Source organism: Rousettus aegyptiacus, unplaced genomic scaffold (genome assembly GCF_014176215.1).
Source record: "Rousettus aegyptiacus isolate mRouAeg1 unplaced genomic scaffold, mRouAeg1.p scaffold_m13_p_7, whole genome shotgun sequence".
In the NCBI taxonomy this organism is placed as follows: Eukaryota; Metazoa; Chordata; class Mammalia; order Chiroptera; family Pteropodidae; genus Rousettus; species Rousettus aegyptiacus.
The window spans coordinates 111,958,115-111,976,127 of NW_023416310.1; the positions used below are offsets into that span (position 1 = coordinate 111,958,115).

Genomic DNA, 18,013 nt, shown 5'->3' on the forward strand with positions numbered 1-18,013 from the left:
TGCATCAGTACAGCAAAGACAAAGGGTGGGGTGTCCCTTTTCAGAGACCACTCAGGTGCCCACCCAGTCAGGTCTCTCTCAAGACTTTCAGTGTATCTTGGCTAAGGTGTGCTCGAATAAACCCTGAGCCTGGTGGTTCCCCAGAGGGATGAATCACTGTTATGCCTTATGATGTCACTACAGAACCGCAGGTTGGGGCCCTCTCAGACCCCATAGTTTTTCACCATGGGGCCACAGACTGGAAACTCGGTGACAGGTCTCTGAGATCCACACACATGAACACACCCCCTCAGAGGTTAAAACATGCCCTCCCTGGTGGTCCCTGTCTGAGGGGTGCTTGCTCCTAGGAGGTGGTCAGTTTCTCCCTTCCACCCTTAACCTGGGCCTGTCTGGGTCCGTGGGGCGCCGGCCTTACCATGTCCGATGTAGATCCACCAAATCTCCTTGTTCTCGCTACTCAGAGTCCAGGGGAAACAATAGAGCAGGGCCAGCTGAGCGCATCCGGGCCCAAGACCACCCAACTGGGGCGGGCTGCACCTTCTAGTTTCCCAGTTGCCTCGTCAGCCAACCAGCATCTCAGCGTTGTGCCCAAACTGGTGGCTTCAAAGGGCCAGCAAATTTGGGTTTCCCGGTCCGGGAACCAAAATGTTGTGGATTTTGGCCCGTAGAAGAACCGAGAAGAACCAAGCGGCATTCAGTGAACTAAGAATCAAGGGACGTTTATTTATGCCGGCGGGCTCAGAGGAGTCACTCTTGAGAGTCTGAGCCCAGACCAAAGGCAGGCAGGTAGATTTATACATTGATTATCTCCGCATACTTGGCAGTCTTTTATTTTGTGTGCACGGGAAAGGTAGGATTCTAGGGAGAGGAGGTTGTTAAAATTTCTCCAGGACAGGGTAGCCATCTTAGATTTCTTTACATTTCCTATATCAGGATGACCCAATGAATTCAACCAGAATACACACAAGACAGATGAGCACACTTGTTTTAACCGGTTAGGTATGTCAGATAAAAGGCAGTTTCGTTTCAAGTTTTAAGTTTTGTCAAAGTGTCAGATTTACCCAGAAAAGACTAAGAACAAGGCACAGACACTCATTGTGCCACAGCACAGTGAGTTACCTAATGCCTTTAGGCCAACCACAACCTGAAGCAGCAGGAATTTGTTCTCTGGCCATTCTGGAGGACAGGGTCAGAGGTCGAGACTTGGCAGGAGCGCACTTTCGGTGAAGGCTCTACACCAGGCCTTTTTTGCCTCGAGGCCACTTCTGATGACCAGTGACCTCAGGTGATCCTGTCCTGTAGCCACTTCACTGCAGTCCCCACCCCCATGGCCATATGGCCTCCACCCTGTGTCCACAATCATGTGGTTGACACACCAGAACACCCACTACTGGATTTTCATTTCACTGATTCATCAGGACCTGTCTTAACTCACACCTTCAGACACTCTACTTCCAAACAAGCTCACACTCACAGTGAGAGATTGGGGCTTACACATGCCATGCTGGGGACACAGCTCTGTTCATTACAGGTCCCTCACTCCCACTTGTATCTGCCCACAAAGTAAACTGAGTTGGAGGTAGCAGGGATGCAGGGCTGTAATATAAGAAACATATTTGGTATCCAGATGACCAAAATATGTCACTCCTGTACATAGCTGGTCTCCATCCGCAATTCCTGGCTCATATTTCATATAACTTCTAGAATTTCCTGAGTGTTCAGACTGATCGTGGTGTCTTTTGTTATGTTAATGAAGTTGTTCTATTCAGCATCCAAGTGTGGGGCCTGATTTAAGGGAACCAACCAATGATGAGAGGGCTGGAAATTTCAGTCCCACTCCCTGACCTCTGGGGGAGGAAGAAAGGCTGGAGGTGAAGTTCAATCACTAGTGGCTAGCCATTTAATCAATTGTGCTTGTGTGATATAACCTCCACAAACACCCAAGAGGCAGGGTTTGGAGAGCTTCTGGATTGAACACATAGAGGTGCAGGGGTTGGTGGATTTGGGGGGCACAGAAGCCCCTCGCCCCATCCCACATACCTTGCCCTGTGTATCTCTTCTATCTGGTTGTTCCTGAGTCATATCCTTTATAATGAACTGGTGATCTAGTAATTAACAGGTTGCTTGAGTTCTGTGAGCTGCTTGAGCAAATTAATATACCCAAAGGAGGGGGCTGGGGAACCTCTGATTTATAGCCATCAGTTATTTGGACGTGTGATTGGCATTCTGAGTTGGCAGGATCCTTGGAACTGCCAATCTCTAGCTGGTAGGTCAGATGCATAGGTACTGAGCTGTGACTGGCGTGTGTGTGTAGTGTGTGTGCATGTGTGTGTACATGTGCACGCAAGTGTGTGCATGTGTGCATACAGGGTCAGTTTTATGGGACAGAACTCCTGACCTCTGGAAATTGATGCTATCTACGGGTAGATAGTATCAGAATTGAGGTGAATTCTCAGGCACCTTGCTGATGCCCAAGAATTGTTTCTTGGTGTAGGCCACCTCCACCCCCTACCCAAACCACCACCTTGGAGTAGGGGCAGGGGACCTCAAGTTGAAGGGAGACTTAAAAAATTATGAGGGCCAGTAGCTAGAGAGTGTCAGGAAAATCCTGAAGGATATCATGCTCTGTTTAAAAGATTTAGTGAAAGTAAGCTGACCCTTGAACAGCATGTGTTTGAACTTCACAGGTCCACTTACATATGGAGTTTTTCAATAAATATGGAAGTTGGGAGTTGGTGATGCAGAGGGCAGACCACATGCATTGATATATACCATTTTATTATATTATTTTTAAGTTAATTTTTAAATTATAGTTGGCATCCAGTGTTATATATATGAGTTTCAGGTGTACAACATAGTGATTACACCTTACATACCCACAAAGTGATCACCCAGGTAATTCTAGGACCCATCTGATACCGTACATAGTTATTACAATATTATCGACAGTATTCCCAGTGCTGAACCTTACAATCCATGACTAATTTTATAACTAACAGTTAACACTTCTTAGCACATTTCACAATTTTTTGCCAAACCCCCCACTTCCCTTCTATCTGTCAATCATCAATTTGTTCTCAGTATCTATGAGATTGTTTCTTTTTTGTTTTCTTTGTTTATTTTTTTTGTTAAGATTCCACATATAAGTGGATGTATATGGTATTTGTCTTTCTCTGTCTGACTTATTTCACTTAGCATAATAATGTTTAGGTCCATCCGTGTTGTCATAGAGGGTATTGTTTCATTATTTTTTATGGCTGCATAATATTCCATTGCATATAGGTACCACTTCTTTATCCATATGTCTACCAGTGCACACTGAAGTTGCTTCCATATCTCGGCTCTTATAAATAATGCTACAATGAAAATAGGAATGCGTATTTCTTTTCTAATTAGTGTTTTGAATTTCCTCAGATAAATACCCAAAAGTGGAATTGCTCAGTCATAATGTCTATTTTTAATTTTTTGAGAAACCGCCACACTGTTTTCCATAGTGGCTGCACCAACTTGCAATCCCACCAACAGTGCATGAGGGTTCCCTTTTCTTCACATCCTTGCCAACACTTGTTGTTTGTTGGTTTACTGATGAAAGCCATTCTGACAGGTGTGAGGTGATATCTCATTGTAGTTTTAATTTGCATTTCTCTGATGATTAGTGATGCTGAGCATCTTTTCATATGTCTATTCACCATCCGTATTTCCTCTTTGGAGAAATGTCTATTCAGGTCTTCTTCCCACTTTTAAATTGGGTTCTTCTGGGTTCTTCGTTGTTTTGATGTTGGGTTATATGACTTTTTTTACATGATATATTATTTGCAAATATCTTCTCTCATTTTAGTAGATTGCCTTTTTGTCTTGTTCATGGCTTCCTTTGGGATGCAAAAGTTGTGTAGTTTGATGTAGTCTCATTTGTTTATTTTTGCTTTTGTTGTCTTTGCCCTAGGAGACTTCTTCAAAAGCGCTGCTAATACCAAACTCAAAGAGTTACTGCTTTTGTTTTCTTCTAGAACTTTTATGGTTTCAGGTGCTACAATTAAGTCTCTAATCTATTTTGAGTTTGTTTGTGTGTATGGTGTAAGAAAGAGGTCTTCTTTCTTCTTTTCCTTCCATCCTTCATGGGCTTATTTATGGGCTCCCTTTGGCTAGTACTGTACTGTTTTGATTACTATAGCCTTTTAACATAGTTTGAAATAAAGTAGTGTGATACCTCCAATTTTGTTCTTTCTTAATATTGCATTGGCCATTTGGGATCTTTTGTGGTTCCATTTTAATTTTAGCATTATTTATTCTAGTTCTGTGAAAAATGACATTGGTATTTTGATAAGGATGACAAAAGCTGCAGATTGCTTTGGCTAATATGGACATTATATGAATATTATTGCTTCCAACCCATGAGCGAGGAATATTCTTCCATTTATTCGCATCCTTTTCAATTTCTTTCACCAGTGACTTGTAGTTTTCAGAGTACAGGTCTTTTGCCTCTTCGGTTAAATTTATTCATAGGTATTTTATTCTTTTTTATGCAATTGTAAATGGGATTGTTTTCTTAATTTGTCTTTCTGATTGTTATTGGTGTATGTAAACACAACAGATTTAATTTCATATCCTGCAACATTGCTGATTTCATTTATTAGTTCTAATAGCTTTTTGCTTCTTAGAGTTCTCTCTGTATAGTATCAAGTAATTTTCAAATAATGAGAGTTCTACTTCTTCCTTTCTAATTTGGATGTCTTTTATTTTATTTTTCTTGATTAAATGCTGTGGCTAGGACTTTCAATACTTACTGTTGAACAAAAGTGGTGGAAGAGCACATCATTGTCTTCTTCCTGATCTTAGAGAAAAAGGTTTTAGCCTTTCCCCATTGAGTATGACATTAGCTCTGGGTTTTTCATATATGGCTGTTAATATGTTGAGGTATGTTCCCTCTTTTCCTGTGGCAGGATGACCCTGCCTGGCCATTTCCTGATCGAACGAGTTAGTTCCTGACTATACCCCTCTTCCCAGGACTCTCTGACTGACGTGGCAGTCTGAAAACCTGCGTAAACTATTAAGCCAGTTTCCTTATAGTTTGGCGGCCAATCAATGTTCTCCTTATGTTCTTCTTCCTTATACGGAATACCTATAGCTGTGTAGGAATGCGGAAGTACAGATGGTATAAAACTGCCCGCCATGTTACAATTGGGGCTCAGCCTTTGGATAAGAGTCCTCTGAACTGGTGCCGGCATCAATATACACTGCCTCAATTGTTCCATCTCTGTTCAAGAATCGTGCAACATTCCCATTATGCTGAGAGTTTTTATCATAAGTGGATGTCGAATTTTGTCAGATGCTCTTTCTGCATCTATTGATAAAATTATGTAATTTTTATCCTTATATTTGTTTATGTGTCATATCACATTAATTGCTTTTCAGATACTGAACCAACCTTGCATCTCAGGAATAAATCCCACTTGATCCTGATGTATAATCTGTTTAATGTATGGCTGAATTCAGTTTGCTAATATTTTGTTGAGGATTTTTACATCAATCTTCATAAGAGATATCGGCTTATAGTTTTCTTTTTCTGTAATGTCTTTGGCTGGTTTTGGAATCAGGGTAATGGTGGTCTCATTAAAAAGAGCTAGGGAGACTTCCCTCCTCTTGAAATTTTTTGGAACAGTTTGAGAAAAATAGGTGTTATTTCCTTTTGAATGTTTGGTAAAATCCACCTATGAACACATCTGGTCCAGGACTTTTGTTTTTGGGAGTTTTTTGATTACTGATTCAATTTCGTTGGTGGTAATTGGCTGGTTCAGATTTTCTGTTTCTTCCTGGTTCTGTATTGATCTACACCATTTTAATACTTTTTCCCCTCTGTAATTCCCACTTCCACCCCTGACATATGGATGTTGCCATTTCCCCTTAAGAACTGTATCACCTTTTTGCTTCAGCCACAGGAAAGGAGACATGGAAACACACAACTGCCTTCTGTGACAGCTGAGAGGTCTGCATCACGGGAACCTTGGTAAAGCTGAGTTCCTTAACCCAGTGGCTCTCCGGGCCATAGCCTCTGCTGGACAAGGCTACCAGTGCCTGCTGTCTGAGCCTCCTGGAGCCTGTGGACAGTCACAGTAAAGCTGGGCACTGCCGCTGCTCAGCCTGATGGTATGGGTATGGGTATACCCCACTCAGGCCCCATGCCGAACAGCACGGCATCTCCAATGGCAAAACACAACTCTCAGGTCTCCAGTGCCTGGTTAAGTATGCAGGCCAGGTCTGTTGCCCAAGGGTCCTGCTTCTAACCTTCTCCCAGGGGAGGCAGGTGTGCATGTCTGTGGAGCACTGCCCTCGCCTGCGGGTAGAGTGGTAGCAGTGCCCTTCTGTGTGTGACACTGGGTTTGGGACAACTACACACTGTGCTTCACCATCCACAGTTCATTCTTTCCTTCATGACAGCGCATTCCCCTGCCCGCTCTGCAAGATGAGCATGTCACATGTCTTTTCCTTGTCAGCTAAGGCCCCTGTGTATGGGGTAGCAGTCTCCAGGGAAACAGATGAGTATGGGGTGTGTGTGTGGGTGGGTGTGGGTGAGAGAGAGAGAGAGAGAGAGAGAGAGAGAGAGAGAGAGAGAGAGAGAGAGAGACAACAGACAGACAGACAGACAGACTTAGAGACATAGGAATTGGCTCATGTGTCTGTGAGGTTGGCAAGTGTGACATCTGCAGGGCAGGTCAGCAGGCTGGAGACACAAGGAAGAGGTGGTGCTGCACCCCTGCTCTGAAGGCAGACTGCAGGCGGGATCCCCTTTTCCTTGGGGACCTCAGTCTTGTTTCTTGAAGCCCTCAACTGATTTGATGAGACCCATCACAATATGGAGGAAACTCTGCTTCACTCAAAGTCTACTGATTTAAAGGTCAATGTCATCTAAGAAACACCTTTACAGCAACATATAGTTGTGACCAAAGGTCACTGGTTGTGACCAAAGGCTTGGGCACCGTGGCCTGGCCCGGTTGGCATAAAATGAGCCCTAACACCCTGCTTCTCACTTTCCCACAGGATCTGAGAATTCAAGGGCCACCTCAGACTCATCTCACACAGCTTTCCCTGCTGCCCTTGGCCCCTAAACCCCAGACCCCTCCTACCCACTGGGCCTTGGCACCTGCCCAGTCCCTTCATCCTTTAAGTCACACTATGATTCCTGCTGTCCTTAAGATGTGTCCTGTGCCCCCTCAACCACAGCCACTTTTCTCTACCCAGCATCTCCATTCTGTCACTTGCTTCTGTCTCCAAACTGTGCTCCAGCCCAGCAGCTCCAGCACCTCAGCCCCGCCCAGGGCCAGTATACTTGTGGGCATGTGCTTCTCATCTCCTTGGACCCACAGCCACCCTTGGACCACCGACCAGCCCTCTGTCTCGAAACACACTTCCCGTCTGGGTTCCCGAGGCTCAGAGGTGCCAACACCTTAGGGTGGCTGCTCCTCTCATCCCCCCCTTCCCAGTTTCCAAAGCTGGTGTTGCCCGGGTCGGTCCCTCCCCTCCGCCACACCGCTTCTCTACCTGCCCTCTTCCATCCAGGGGGCTCAACTGCCATGCCCTTCAACTCCAGATTTCTGCTCCAGCCTCAGCTTTTTCCCAGGTCACCGCTGCTTGTCTTTTGGATACCTCAGACCAGTGAGAGCAAAGTCCACATATCCCGCACCTTTCCAGAAACCTGCTTCTCTGTCTGCTAGACACTAGATAGACTCCCCCACCCCCTAGTCATGCAGCTGGGTCCAAGCACAGCTTTATTACTCTAAGGCCATGCAGCACAGCAAGGGAGGATCAGCCGTGCCTGCCGGATCTGCCTCCACCAGCCCACTAGAGAGCTACCTACCATCTCTTGCCAACATCTCTGCAGTCCCTGCTTACCCATTTGCAGTGACCACAGTGGAAAGATGGGCCCAAAGGGCCACGTGGTACACTCTGCTCCAGCCACAGCGTTCCCGCTGTTCTTGCTCCAAGGGGTGTGAGCTCTTGCCTCACAGCCTTTGCAAGCACTATTCCCTCTGCTGGAACACTCTTCACACACACCTCTGTTGTGCTAGCCTTCCACCTGCTCTGTGCTCAAATATTACCGCACGGAGGGCTCACCTGACCACCCCGGCAGATTCCTCCTCGCCTTATTTTATTTTTCATGGTATCTATCATCGACGGTATTATACTGCAGTCATTTACTTACTATCTGACTCCCCTTCCAGAAGCAAGGATCTTCTGTCCACCACGGTTTCCCCAAGGATGGAACAGTCAGTGAGACATAGTAAGCATGTCATAAAAACATACTTAATCAGCAGCAATGACATGATAACCAAGGAAGCACTCACCTTGGCTGTTAGACAGCTGGTGGTCCTCCCACGGGGTTTATGAAAGGGTTCCACATCTGGTACTTCACCTGTGGGCATCTAACAAGCCTACCTGGTGCAGAGGAAAGCACCTTCCTATGGTCCCAGTGTCCTGCCAGCACTAACAACCCACTCTCCTGGCTCACTGCCCACCTCCCTGTGCTGCCCCTGTCCAGGGTCTTTGCTGTCACAGTGGCCTCGTGCTGTCTGTCACCCAGGCTGGCACTTAGTCAGCGCCCTCATTTCAGACATCATTGTGTTACGCTGAGCCTGCCCTGATGTCCTTACCCTATGACCCAGCACCCTGTCACCTGGTGACACTGCTTTGCTTTGCCTTTACTCTGCAGCACAAACCATGCAGCAGATCACTGAGTTGATTGTGCCAGGTGCTGTCCCCACCCCACCCTTCCCACGAGGTTGTGTTCACAGAGCTTCTCTGAGCATCTGGAAAGGCACCAGCACTACAAGAACCTAGTAGGTGCTCAATATATGTTTGTTGAATGAAGAATGATTCCACTCATTCACCTGATGAAGGAGATAGCATCATCTTTGTTTTCTGGGTGAATAAATCGAGGCACAGAAAGGGTAAGTAGGCCTGAGATCACCTGGTGAGGAATCAGAGGCAGGATTTAACCCAGGTGCTCTGACTCAACCCCTGTGGTTAGGTAACTACAGAAGAAAGGCAAAGTAAGGACAACTTCAGAGCTGAGTGGGTTAACAGGCTATAGGTTGGTTCTATGAAAGAGCAGAGCTGGGCAGTGGGGACCCAGCTGATGCTGCGTGCTAGCAGTCTTGGTCCTGCATTTTAGCTGCTTTAGGGCTGCACTTGGCAGAGTAGTGAGCACAGGTTCCCAACACTCAATAGCTGGTTCCCCAGCCAGTCACAAGGCTGGTTTGGCGCTTCCAGAGAGGATCTGGGCCTCCGGAGCGGATCTGGGCCTCCGGAGCAGTGCCACTGGCTGGGCTGCTAGCTAAAGCACCTGAGCCCAGCCTGCCCTGTTGGTCCTTGGTTCCTTCTTGGGACAACCTCTCCTCCCCCCTTGGTGCTGTCTGCTGCTCCTGGGGTTGGGGCATAACACTGATTTCAGTGAAGTCGGAAGGGGCCAGCTCCCATCTGTGTTTCCCAGGCTCCAGGTGAGATCTCTGGGTGATGCTGCCAGCATCTGGCATTTGGGGGAACAGTCAGTTCACTAAAGAGCTTCACTCCTTGGCTTTGGTCCATCTGTTGAAGTCAGAGTCCAGGCATTTGATAAACGGCGGCTCCCAGTAACTCCCCGGTCATTTAGAGGAAGAAGCAGGAGGCACCAGGCCATGGACTGAGAACCACAGGGCAAGGGTTCTGTGCTTCATCCACCTACTCCCTCCCCTCCCACTTAGCCATTCCATTTTCTTTGGGGGAACTGGATTTGTTCTGCTTGCCATTGAGACGGTCTGATAGGTACCAGAGGTTTCCGCCATTGGGTAGCCCTGGACGACGGGCCGGAGGGAATCGGACCTGCTGGGGGCCATGACGGCGTTCGCAGAGCTCCGGAATCTGCAAGACTAGGGATGACCCGGGAGCCCCTCCTGACTCTGGGGACATGTCCAGAAAAAGGGTGGCAGCAAGTCGCCCTGTCTCGGGGTTCTGGAGGTCCTCACTGCCACATGATACCCAAAGTGCCCTAATCTCTCCCTGAACCTCCTTAGTGCATGCAAATAGCGAGCAGGGCTCCCCGACCAGCTCGGCCAGTTGCGTACACCGAGCCTTGTCCTGGTGCTCAGAAGAGCTACGCAGCAGCTGCCTTCCTTAAGCTCAAACTCTGCAAGGCGGCTTCTCCATAAGAAAGCGAGTGCTGACCCCTCGGACGTCGTACCGAGGATGAAATGGGCAAGGGGTCTTCTCTCCCGCCCTTCTTGCCTCTCCAGCGGCCGCGGGCAGGGGGCGGTCACCGGAGGGGCGGGGGGGAACTCCGAAATGGAGCAGCTCCCTTTTCCCATTCCAGCTTTCAGCCTCGGCTCCCGGATCGGCCCTTTCGGGCGTCCACAGCCTTAGGAGCGCGGGAATGGGAGGAACAGAGGAGAGGAGCCCCGAGACGCCTTCCCGCACCGTGCGACCTCGTGCCAACTGTGTCCTCGATCACCGCCCTCCACGCCTCCCGGGCATGCGTCCGCCGCGCGAACCCGCGGGGAGGCCGGGCCTGGCGGCGGGGCCCACACGCCCGCCGGCGCCGAGGCCGGGACTCATGCAGGGCGGGGCGGCGCGCGGGCCGGGCCGGGGGGTGTCGGATGTCACCCCCGCGCACACCTCGGCCGGGGGGCGGGGAACGAACCATTGAGACGCGGAGACCTCCGCGGTCCTAGAGCGGAGCAGGAAGTGTCCCAGGGGAGGGAGCTGGAGGGTCCGGTCTTTCCTTTCCACCGCGTCCGGCGGGCTCCGGAGGCGGCCAGGCCTGCGCGGCCCGCCAACGGGAACGCGCCTCGGGGGTAAGTCTGGCCAGGCTCCTGCGACTCGCGCGGCGCCCTCCCGTGTATCCCCCGCCCAGCGCGCTCTTGCTCCATGCTACCTCTGTCCCGGACCTCAGACTCAGCCCCCTGCGCCTCCCATCTCGCAACCCAGCGTCGCTGGTGTGCGGGAGGGGGATAAGGCAGCAGCAATGTTGTTTTTCAGGAGCCTCCATTTGATTCTGTTCGTTCCCTCCCAAGCGGAACCCCGGTTTTCTGGATGAGCAGGAGACGGGGTCGGGCCCTGCAGAGAGCCCCGGCCAAGGGGAGGACAGCGGGAGGCCGGCCTATAAGGATGAGGCGCGGCCGCGGAGACTAACGCCGCCGCAGGAGGGGTTTGAGTTGGACTCTGGGAAGGAGCCCCAGGCTGCGAGGTGAGGAGCTGGGAGCTGGTTACACTGGGCGCGCGCTCGCGGGTCGGGAGAGAAGCAGGAGAGGGGGCAGCGAGGGAAAGCTTGCCCTTCCCGGGGCGTGAAACGCCCTCCCCTTTCCTATGCTCGGGTCCCACGCGGCCCCTCCTCCGCCAGCTGCGCTGAGCTCGCCCCGCCCGCCCTTCGGGAATCCGGCACCTATGTTTTCCATTCATCAGGCAGCCCTCCTGAGCCTCCTACACTCCAGGTGCCTGGGTGACAAAGAGGAACACCGCCTCCTGGTTAGGAAGGGCCGCTGCGGACACGGAGTGCAGAGGATGGGCCCTGGGTCCCCTAGCTTGGGGTAGACCTGAGGAACCCAGAGGCCCTGCAGGTGTGGGCTTCCGCACAGGGACAGTAGAGCCAGGAGGGATTAGAGGGGCTGAGACTGGTTTCCAGGTGCTGGAGCAGACACGGAAAGAACTCCCACCGTGGGGCCCAGCCAGACTGCGAGACCTTTCCTGCCAGTGTGTGTTTTATGGGGAAAGAGTGGGTGGACATGGGTTTTCCTGACTGCCCTTCGGCAGCTTTGTGGCTCCTCCAGCCTCGCTTGCCTTTCTGTGAAATAGTGAGGCCTGCATTCCACACTGGGCCCTTGGGGACCACTGAGCTGTTGGAAGTTCAGGCTGGTCTGGGGCGCCTCCTACAGTAGGAGTTGGAGGGCCAGCGACAGTGTCCAGGGGTCTCAGGCCTAAGTGGGGCGAGGGAACTGTACGATTCTATTTTTCCCTTGCTTTCTCTGGGTCCTGAAGTCTGTGAGTAGTGGCCATCACTGTGATGTCACCCTGTGTCCACTGGGGAGAGGGAGGAGCCCTGGGCCCCACTGTGTTCCTGGGGGCTGTGCTATCTGTATCCTGCCCCAGGAAGGGCCCTTTGGTGTGTTTCTGGGTGCCGTCAGCATGGTTTGACGATGACAAGGGTTGAGAAGGCAGGTGGAGGTCAAGGCACCTTTAGTGTAAGCTCACTATGCATTCTTTAGTGAATGGGAGAGGCTGATCTGACAGTGCTGGTGTTTTCAAATGCGTGGTGTTTTTCTCAGGAAACTCTAGGTGTGGCTGTTGCTTTTGACGTCCCACTTTTTGTGTGGGTATCTCCTCAGTCCTGTGCTTCAGCCCTGTCTCCCAGTGCTGACTCCCCTGGGCCAGCTCCATTCTTCCTGCAGATCCAGCGTGGAAGGTCGGTCCTGGCCTCCAGCAGGGTAGACTCCCACCTGGATATGCTCTCAATGCGCCCTCCTGCTCGTATGTCTTTGTCTTTCCAGTGCATGTGTAAAGGTCTCAAGACTGAGGACAGCGACTTTGTCTCAGAAGCCCCAAGATAGCAGCCTGCTTGGCTCATCCTTTTTGGGTCCTCTCTGGGAGGACCTGGCCACCGAAGGTACCACAGAGCCTCAACTCCTCTCTCCTGCATGCAGCCCTGGTGTTCGGGATGCCAGAGTCACGTTGTAAAGCCACCGCTTTTCTCACGGACTCCCTGCCTTGTTTGTCCGGTTACCCAGTTAGGGGGTCATGTAACGATAACATTGGGGGTGGACCCTTTCTCTCTTCCTCGTATAAGGACCCGCCACACTGACACTTCTCGCAGGTCCCAGTGCTTCTCCCAGGGCTGGCGTCTGGGCCTTGTCACCTTCCCCATCACCACCGCCTGAGCCCACCACAGGAGACCAGAGCATTGAAGCCAGTGATTTCTGTTTGGAAATAGGGTCGTCTTCTGCTGCTGACCCCCATCAAATCCCATCATGCCCACAGCCCTGTGCCCCCGAGTCTTGGCTCCGAAGGAAAGTGAGGAGCCCAGGAAAATGAGGAGCCCGCCAGGAGAGAGCCCTGGTCCCCAGGCGGAGCCTCCCAGCCCTGAGTCCTCCCGCCGTCTCTTCCGCCGGTTCCGCTATCAGGAGGCGGCAGGCCCTCGTGAGGCCCTGCAGCGCCTCTGGGGCCTGTGCCGGGGCTGGCTGCGGCCCGAGCGGCACAGCAAGGAGCAGATCCTGGAGCTGCTGGTGCTGGAGCAGTTCTTGGCCATCCTGCCGCGTGAGATCCAGGGCTGGGTGTGTGCCCAGGAGCCCGAGAGCGGGGAGCAGGCTGTGGCTGCCGTGGAGGCGCTAGAGCGGGAGCCAGGCAGACCTTGGCAGTGGGTGAGCAGAGGGCCGGCTGGGCTGTGGGAGGCTATAGGGGGTGAAGGGGGAGCAGGGTGAGGAGGGCAGTCTGTGCCCAGGTGATTTGGGGGCCACATGGCCCCAGCCAGGGGTTGAGGAACCCTGTCTAGAGCTTGTGCTTTGGCCCACATGAGAGTCTATTTCCCAGTAAAGTAGGTTATATTCCTTAATGGCTCCAACTTGGGGGTGGTTAAGTTGTCCCCCTGTACAGCCCTGTCCAAGGCAGTCAGCTGGAGAGTGGATGGTTAGCAGGCCCAGGGTAGGGCTTTGCTCAGTCAGCACAATCGCTCGCCCTGGCCTGGGTAGGGACCTCTCCACCAAAGCCTGAAAAGCCCTCTCTGGGACTGCAGCTCAAACACTGTGAAGACCCCGTGGTGATTGAAGATGGGGACAGCCCTCCGGACCAGGAGCCCCAGTGGCTGCCAGCAGAGCCCCAGGGCCACCTTGCAAAGAGCCAGGACACTGTGCCTGCGGCCCTGCCGCAGGGCCTCGGACTCCAAAGCAGACCTGGTCAGCTCAGCGGGGACCCAGGTAGGGAGCCTGGGGTATGGGGGAGGGGCCTACATAACCCACCCAGTTCTCTCTTGCTCTGAGGGGCCAGGTATCGTTTTCAGGGTCTGGGTTCCTGCCCCGAGCTATTGAATCAGAACCTCCTGGGGGTGTCTGTTGTTCTGCTGCCAGCACCTCCTGCCAGCTGTCCAGAGTCTGGAGGCTGCACCTTCTGTTCTCTGTGAGTGTGCATCTCTGGGCTTTGTCATCTTTGGGAACAGTCAGGCACTGTTGCTGTCCCAGTAGGGCCTGTGTCAGGAGTCAAGTGTGGCCACGTTCTTCTATCTGCCCAAGCCCCTTTCCCTGGCTTAACACTTCCCACGTTCAGGCTTTTTGCCAGGCTGCCAGGAAATACAAAAATACTCTCGGAGGAAACAGCATGGTGTCTCGGGGTTTGGGGCTTGAGTGTCACCTCAACATGTCTGAACATCTGTACGAAGTGGGTTGGTGGCTACGGGCAGGGGGCTTTGCATCCTCTAGCTGTGACCTGGGCTATGCTCCTAAACCCTACACGCCTCAGGTTCCTGGGCCGCCCAGTAGGCACTGTCATCTCCCTTGCTGGGCTTTTGTGGGTGAAAGGGTTATACCCATGAAATGCAGAGCAGGGTGTTGGGTCCATGTGATTTCGGTTGAAGTCTTTCTTGTGGGAAGCTGTGCTGCTCTCAGGTTGGATAAGTGGCCTCTTGGAGTGAGGGTTATTTTGACTGGACTTACCATATGGTGCTATAAATACAGGTGGGAAAGGAGCATGTTGGGAGGCCAGCACTGTATTCTTGAGATTCTAAAAATTGTCCCTGGTGTTATAATAAGCTTTTCAGTTTTAAAGAAATCATATTAAGTTTCTTTATGTGTGAAACTATGTTGATTTCTGTATAAATCAAACGCTTCAGCCTCTCCTTGCGTAAAAGTCAAGATAGGTGTGTTCGTTTTCAGGGAGTGTCAGAATGAAGTACCACAGACAGGGAGGCTTAAACCATAGCATGTAGCCTCCCAGTCCCGGAGGCTGGAAGTCCAGGGTCCCAGTATCTGCTGATCTGGCTCTCCTATGGCCTGTGGATGGCTGTCATCTCCCTGTGTCCTGACGTGGGCATCCCATTGTGTCTCAATCTCCTTGTGTTCCTGTGAGGACCCCCCAGTCATTGAATTAAGGTCTATCCTAAAGATCTCTAGTTAACTTAATCACCTCTTCAAAGATTCTGTCTTCCAATACAGTCCCTTTCTGAGGTCTTGGCAGTTTGGAACTTCAACATCTGAATTTGGTGGGGGCACAATTCAGCCTGAACATGACAGGTGTAAGGGAACCAGCTGCTAGCCCAAATCAGCATTGCGTGTGTAGGCAGCCTGCGGGTATTTAGTGGCAGGGATGCCCACAGGAGCTGCAGCAGCCTGAGCTGGTAGTTCCGGGTGAAGGTTAGAGATAAACCAGTTACCACTGATGGGCTTTGGCAGAAGGGGCAGCTCCCCCTTTTCACTGAGCAATCCATAAAAGGACTACACAGACACCCTGAGGTAGTTCCTGGGAAGACCTTAAACTCCCGGGCACTTTGTTACTGGGATGAGTTCCAAACTTCGAAAATCTTCCCCAAAGGTGAAGTCTGTTAGAGGCCGAAAGCTTTCCAAAGTCATTTGCAGGCACCAGGCACCTTGGGGAATGGTGGGTGGGGCTGTAGGTCATCCTCTAGAAGGAAGCAGGTATGAGAGAGCAGAGGTGAGTCACCTCTCACATCTACGCCCACCCAGTCTTAGTTTCTAGCAGCAGAACAAGGGAGCCACCTCCCACCGGGACCCCGCGTCCCTGCGGCCTGCTGCTCCAGACCGTCTGTTTTAAGTAGCCACTCCTGTCCCTGCTGTTTGCTGAAAGCTTTGCATCTTGGGTCTGAAAGGGGAGGGACACTAGCTTCTCGTGTTAGCTTTGACACTGATTTAACACGTGACCTGGGGTCAGCTGTCAGGATGAGAGTGCAACTTCCCAATGCTTCTCTGTGAAAGAAGTACCTTTGAAATAGCTTGTTTGCACATGACTGTGCCCTGGTCTGGCATGTGGCTCATGGGCAGGGAGGGAGGGTTGGGAGGGAAGCCCTGTTGCAGTATTGCCTGCCCCTCCCCTGGCCACCCCCGCAGGAGAGACGGTGGCCCAGTACTGCCCGCTATGTGCATCCATTGGCAGTGAGGGCACTGCACCTTCTATACTGGCGGGTTGACAGTCCTCATGGCTGGCACCTCTACCCTGTGGATCCCTCATCTTTATGAACATAATTTCAGAGCGTGAGGATGAGGGCCCTGAACCTGTGGGAAGCTGTGTTGCCACTTGGTGGCAAGGCGTCAGGACCCCAACAGCCCTTGTTAAGGTCCCCCTCGTAGTGTCTGAAAGCAGAGTAACAGATTCTGGTGATTGGCCAACAGCTGTCCACCTGCATTACCTTGCCACCTTGCAGCCCGCCTCCTGTGGCAAGGAGAACGGCTGTGACCACTGTGAGACACCCTTTCCTCTCTTTCAGCCCCACAGGAGGCACCACCGCTCCAGGAAGCCAGCTTCAGGGACCCGCAGCAGATGACCTCCCTCCAGCCACCCCTGGTGAGTGACCTCCACAAGGGCCCTGGAGACCCCACTCTGCACCTCTGTACGCTGCGGCAGGGTGCCTGGCAGCTTGTGGTGGCGTCTCAGCCCCAGCCCAGAAAAACTAAGGGGACGTCCATCCACTAGTGTATGTGACGCCCATCATGCCCCTTGCCTCAGAGTCCTGGCTGCTTGCGTGCTGTGATCTGCTGGCTGTGACATCCTCCTCGGGAGCCTTGTGCAGACAGCAATGGTGGAAACAAACACCGATCTGTCCTCTTGGCATCTTGGCGTCCCCTCCTATGAAAAAAGAGAAACCTCTCTACTCTTTCGCTTTACGGATTATTTTTATTTAACAATAATGACAGTGATTGTATTTCAGAAATGGGAAATGGAGGGAAAGACATCGACCACCTCAGCACCATCACATAGCTGTGCACAGGGCTCTTAGGGGATTTTCTGGCACTGTCCCTTCCGTGTCTCTGCACAGGCTTACTTTCTCACACGTTCTCACAGGGTGAGAGCTGGTCATGGGATGGCAGGTGTCCTTACTCACCTCCTTCCTGCCTAGTCTCAGCCTTGGGCCATGCTTTCTGCCGACACCACAGTTGTTCTTCCAAGCAGTTTCCACTGTCTGGCAGCAGGCTTAATTGTCATAGTGTCGTCTCTTCCTGTGAGTGTGAGGGCCATGAAAGTGTGGCCCCTGTTTGGCTGCTGGTTCCTGGCAGGGGGAAGACTGAAGCACAGTGGACATGCAGTTTGCTCTCAGCCGTGCATTTAGCATGACTCTTAACCTGGCAGGGATGGCCAGCACGAGGGTGGGGCATCCACCCTCTGGGCTATTCAGTGGGACACAGCATCTGTGCCCCAGCATCTGTTGTGTACTGTAATAGCTGTAGATAAAATTATCCTAAGGAGGTAAAACTTTCTTACTAAGAACTGATACCTTTGACCTGTCCAAGCCACAGGGGATGTGGTGGGCTCCATGTCTGCTGAGCTTCGGTGTTTGGCCTTGAGAGCCCCTGATTCTTATAAGTGCCGGAGTGAGCAGAAGGTACAGATTTGATGAGTCAATGCTGTTTTGTCACTCCATCAAAGATCATTTGTGCCCAGTGCACTGAAAGTCATCAGCATGAAGGGCTTATTTTTTAGAGTTTTTAAAAAATGTTTACTTTTAATTGTAAGACACACATCATATAACATGATTCTAACTATTTTTAATGCACAGTAGTGTTTTTAGGTGTTTCGTGATCTAAGTATATTCATCTCGTGCGGCCAGCCCCAGAACTCTTCCGTCTTCCCAAACCGAAGCTCCCCACGGCCAGGATAGCTGCCCCACCATCTGCCACCTTCTCCATCTGCCTGACCTCCTCAGAGGTGCACGCAGGTGGGGCCCCACAGTACCTGCCCTCCCCTGACTGCTTGTTTCCCTCTGCAGTGTCCTCATGGCTCCTCCTTGCTGCAGCATGTTTTCATCTCTGGCCTCATTGAGGCTGAACGACCCTCCGTG

At 51.5% G+C, this 18,013-nt stretch overlaps 2 protein-coding genes across 4 annotated transcripts in view; both read left to right on the plus strand.

Moving 5' to 3' along the window:
- LOC107500352 (40S ribosomal protein S12-like) overlaps positions 1-12,896 on the plus strand; it is a 39,501-nt gene extending 26,605 nt beyond the window's left edge. Inside the window, 3 exon segments of the mRNA XM_036225082.1 lie at positions 11,040-11,212; positions 12,374-12,424; positions 12,833-12,896. Of these exon segments, the coding sequence (XP_036080975.1) occupies positions 11,040-11,212; positions 12,374-12,424; positions 12,833-12,896 (288 nt within the window).
- ZNF496 (zinc finger protein 496) overlaps positions 10,639-18,013 on the plus strand; it is a 35,104-nt gene continuing 27,729 nt past the window's right edge. The window contains exons 1-6 of one of the 3 annotated variants that reach the window (XM_036224494.1): positions 10,639-10,820; positions 11,005-11,212; positions 12,510-12,625; positions 12,833-13,376; positions 13,748-13,928; positions 16,445-16,521. In XM_036224494.1, the coding sequence (XP_036080387.1) occupies positions 12,987-13,376; positions 13,748-13,928; positions 16,445-16,521 (648 nt within the window). In that variant the 5' untranslated portion in view covers positions 10,639-10,820; positions 11,005-11,212; positions 12,510-12,625; positions 12,833-12,986. The remainder of the gene's footprint in view (positions 10,821-11,004; positions 11,213-12,509; positions 12,626-12,832; positions 13,377-13,747; positions 13,929-16,444; positions 16,522-18,013) is intronic. The other 2 variants (XM_036224493.1, XM_036224495.1) reach the window with 2 other exon arrangements.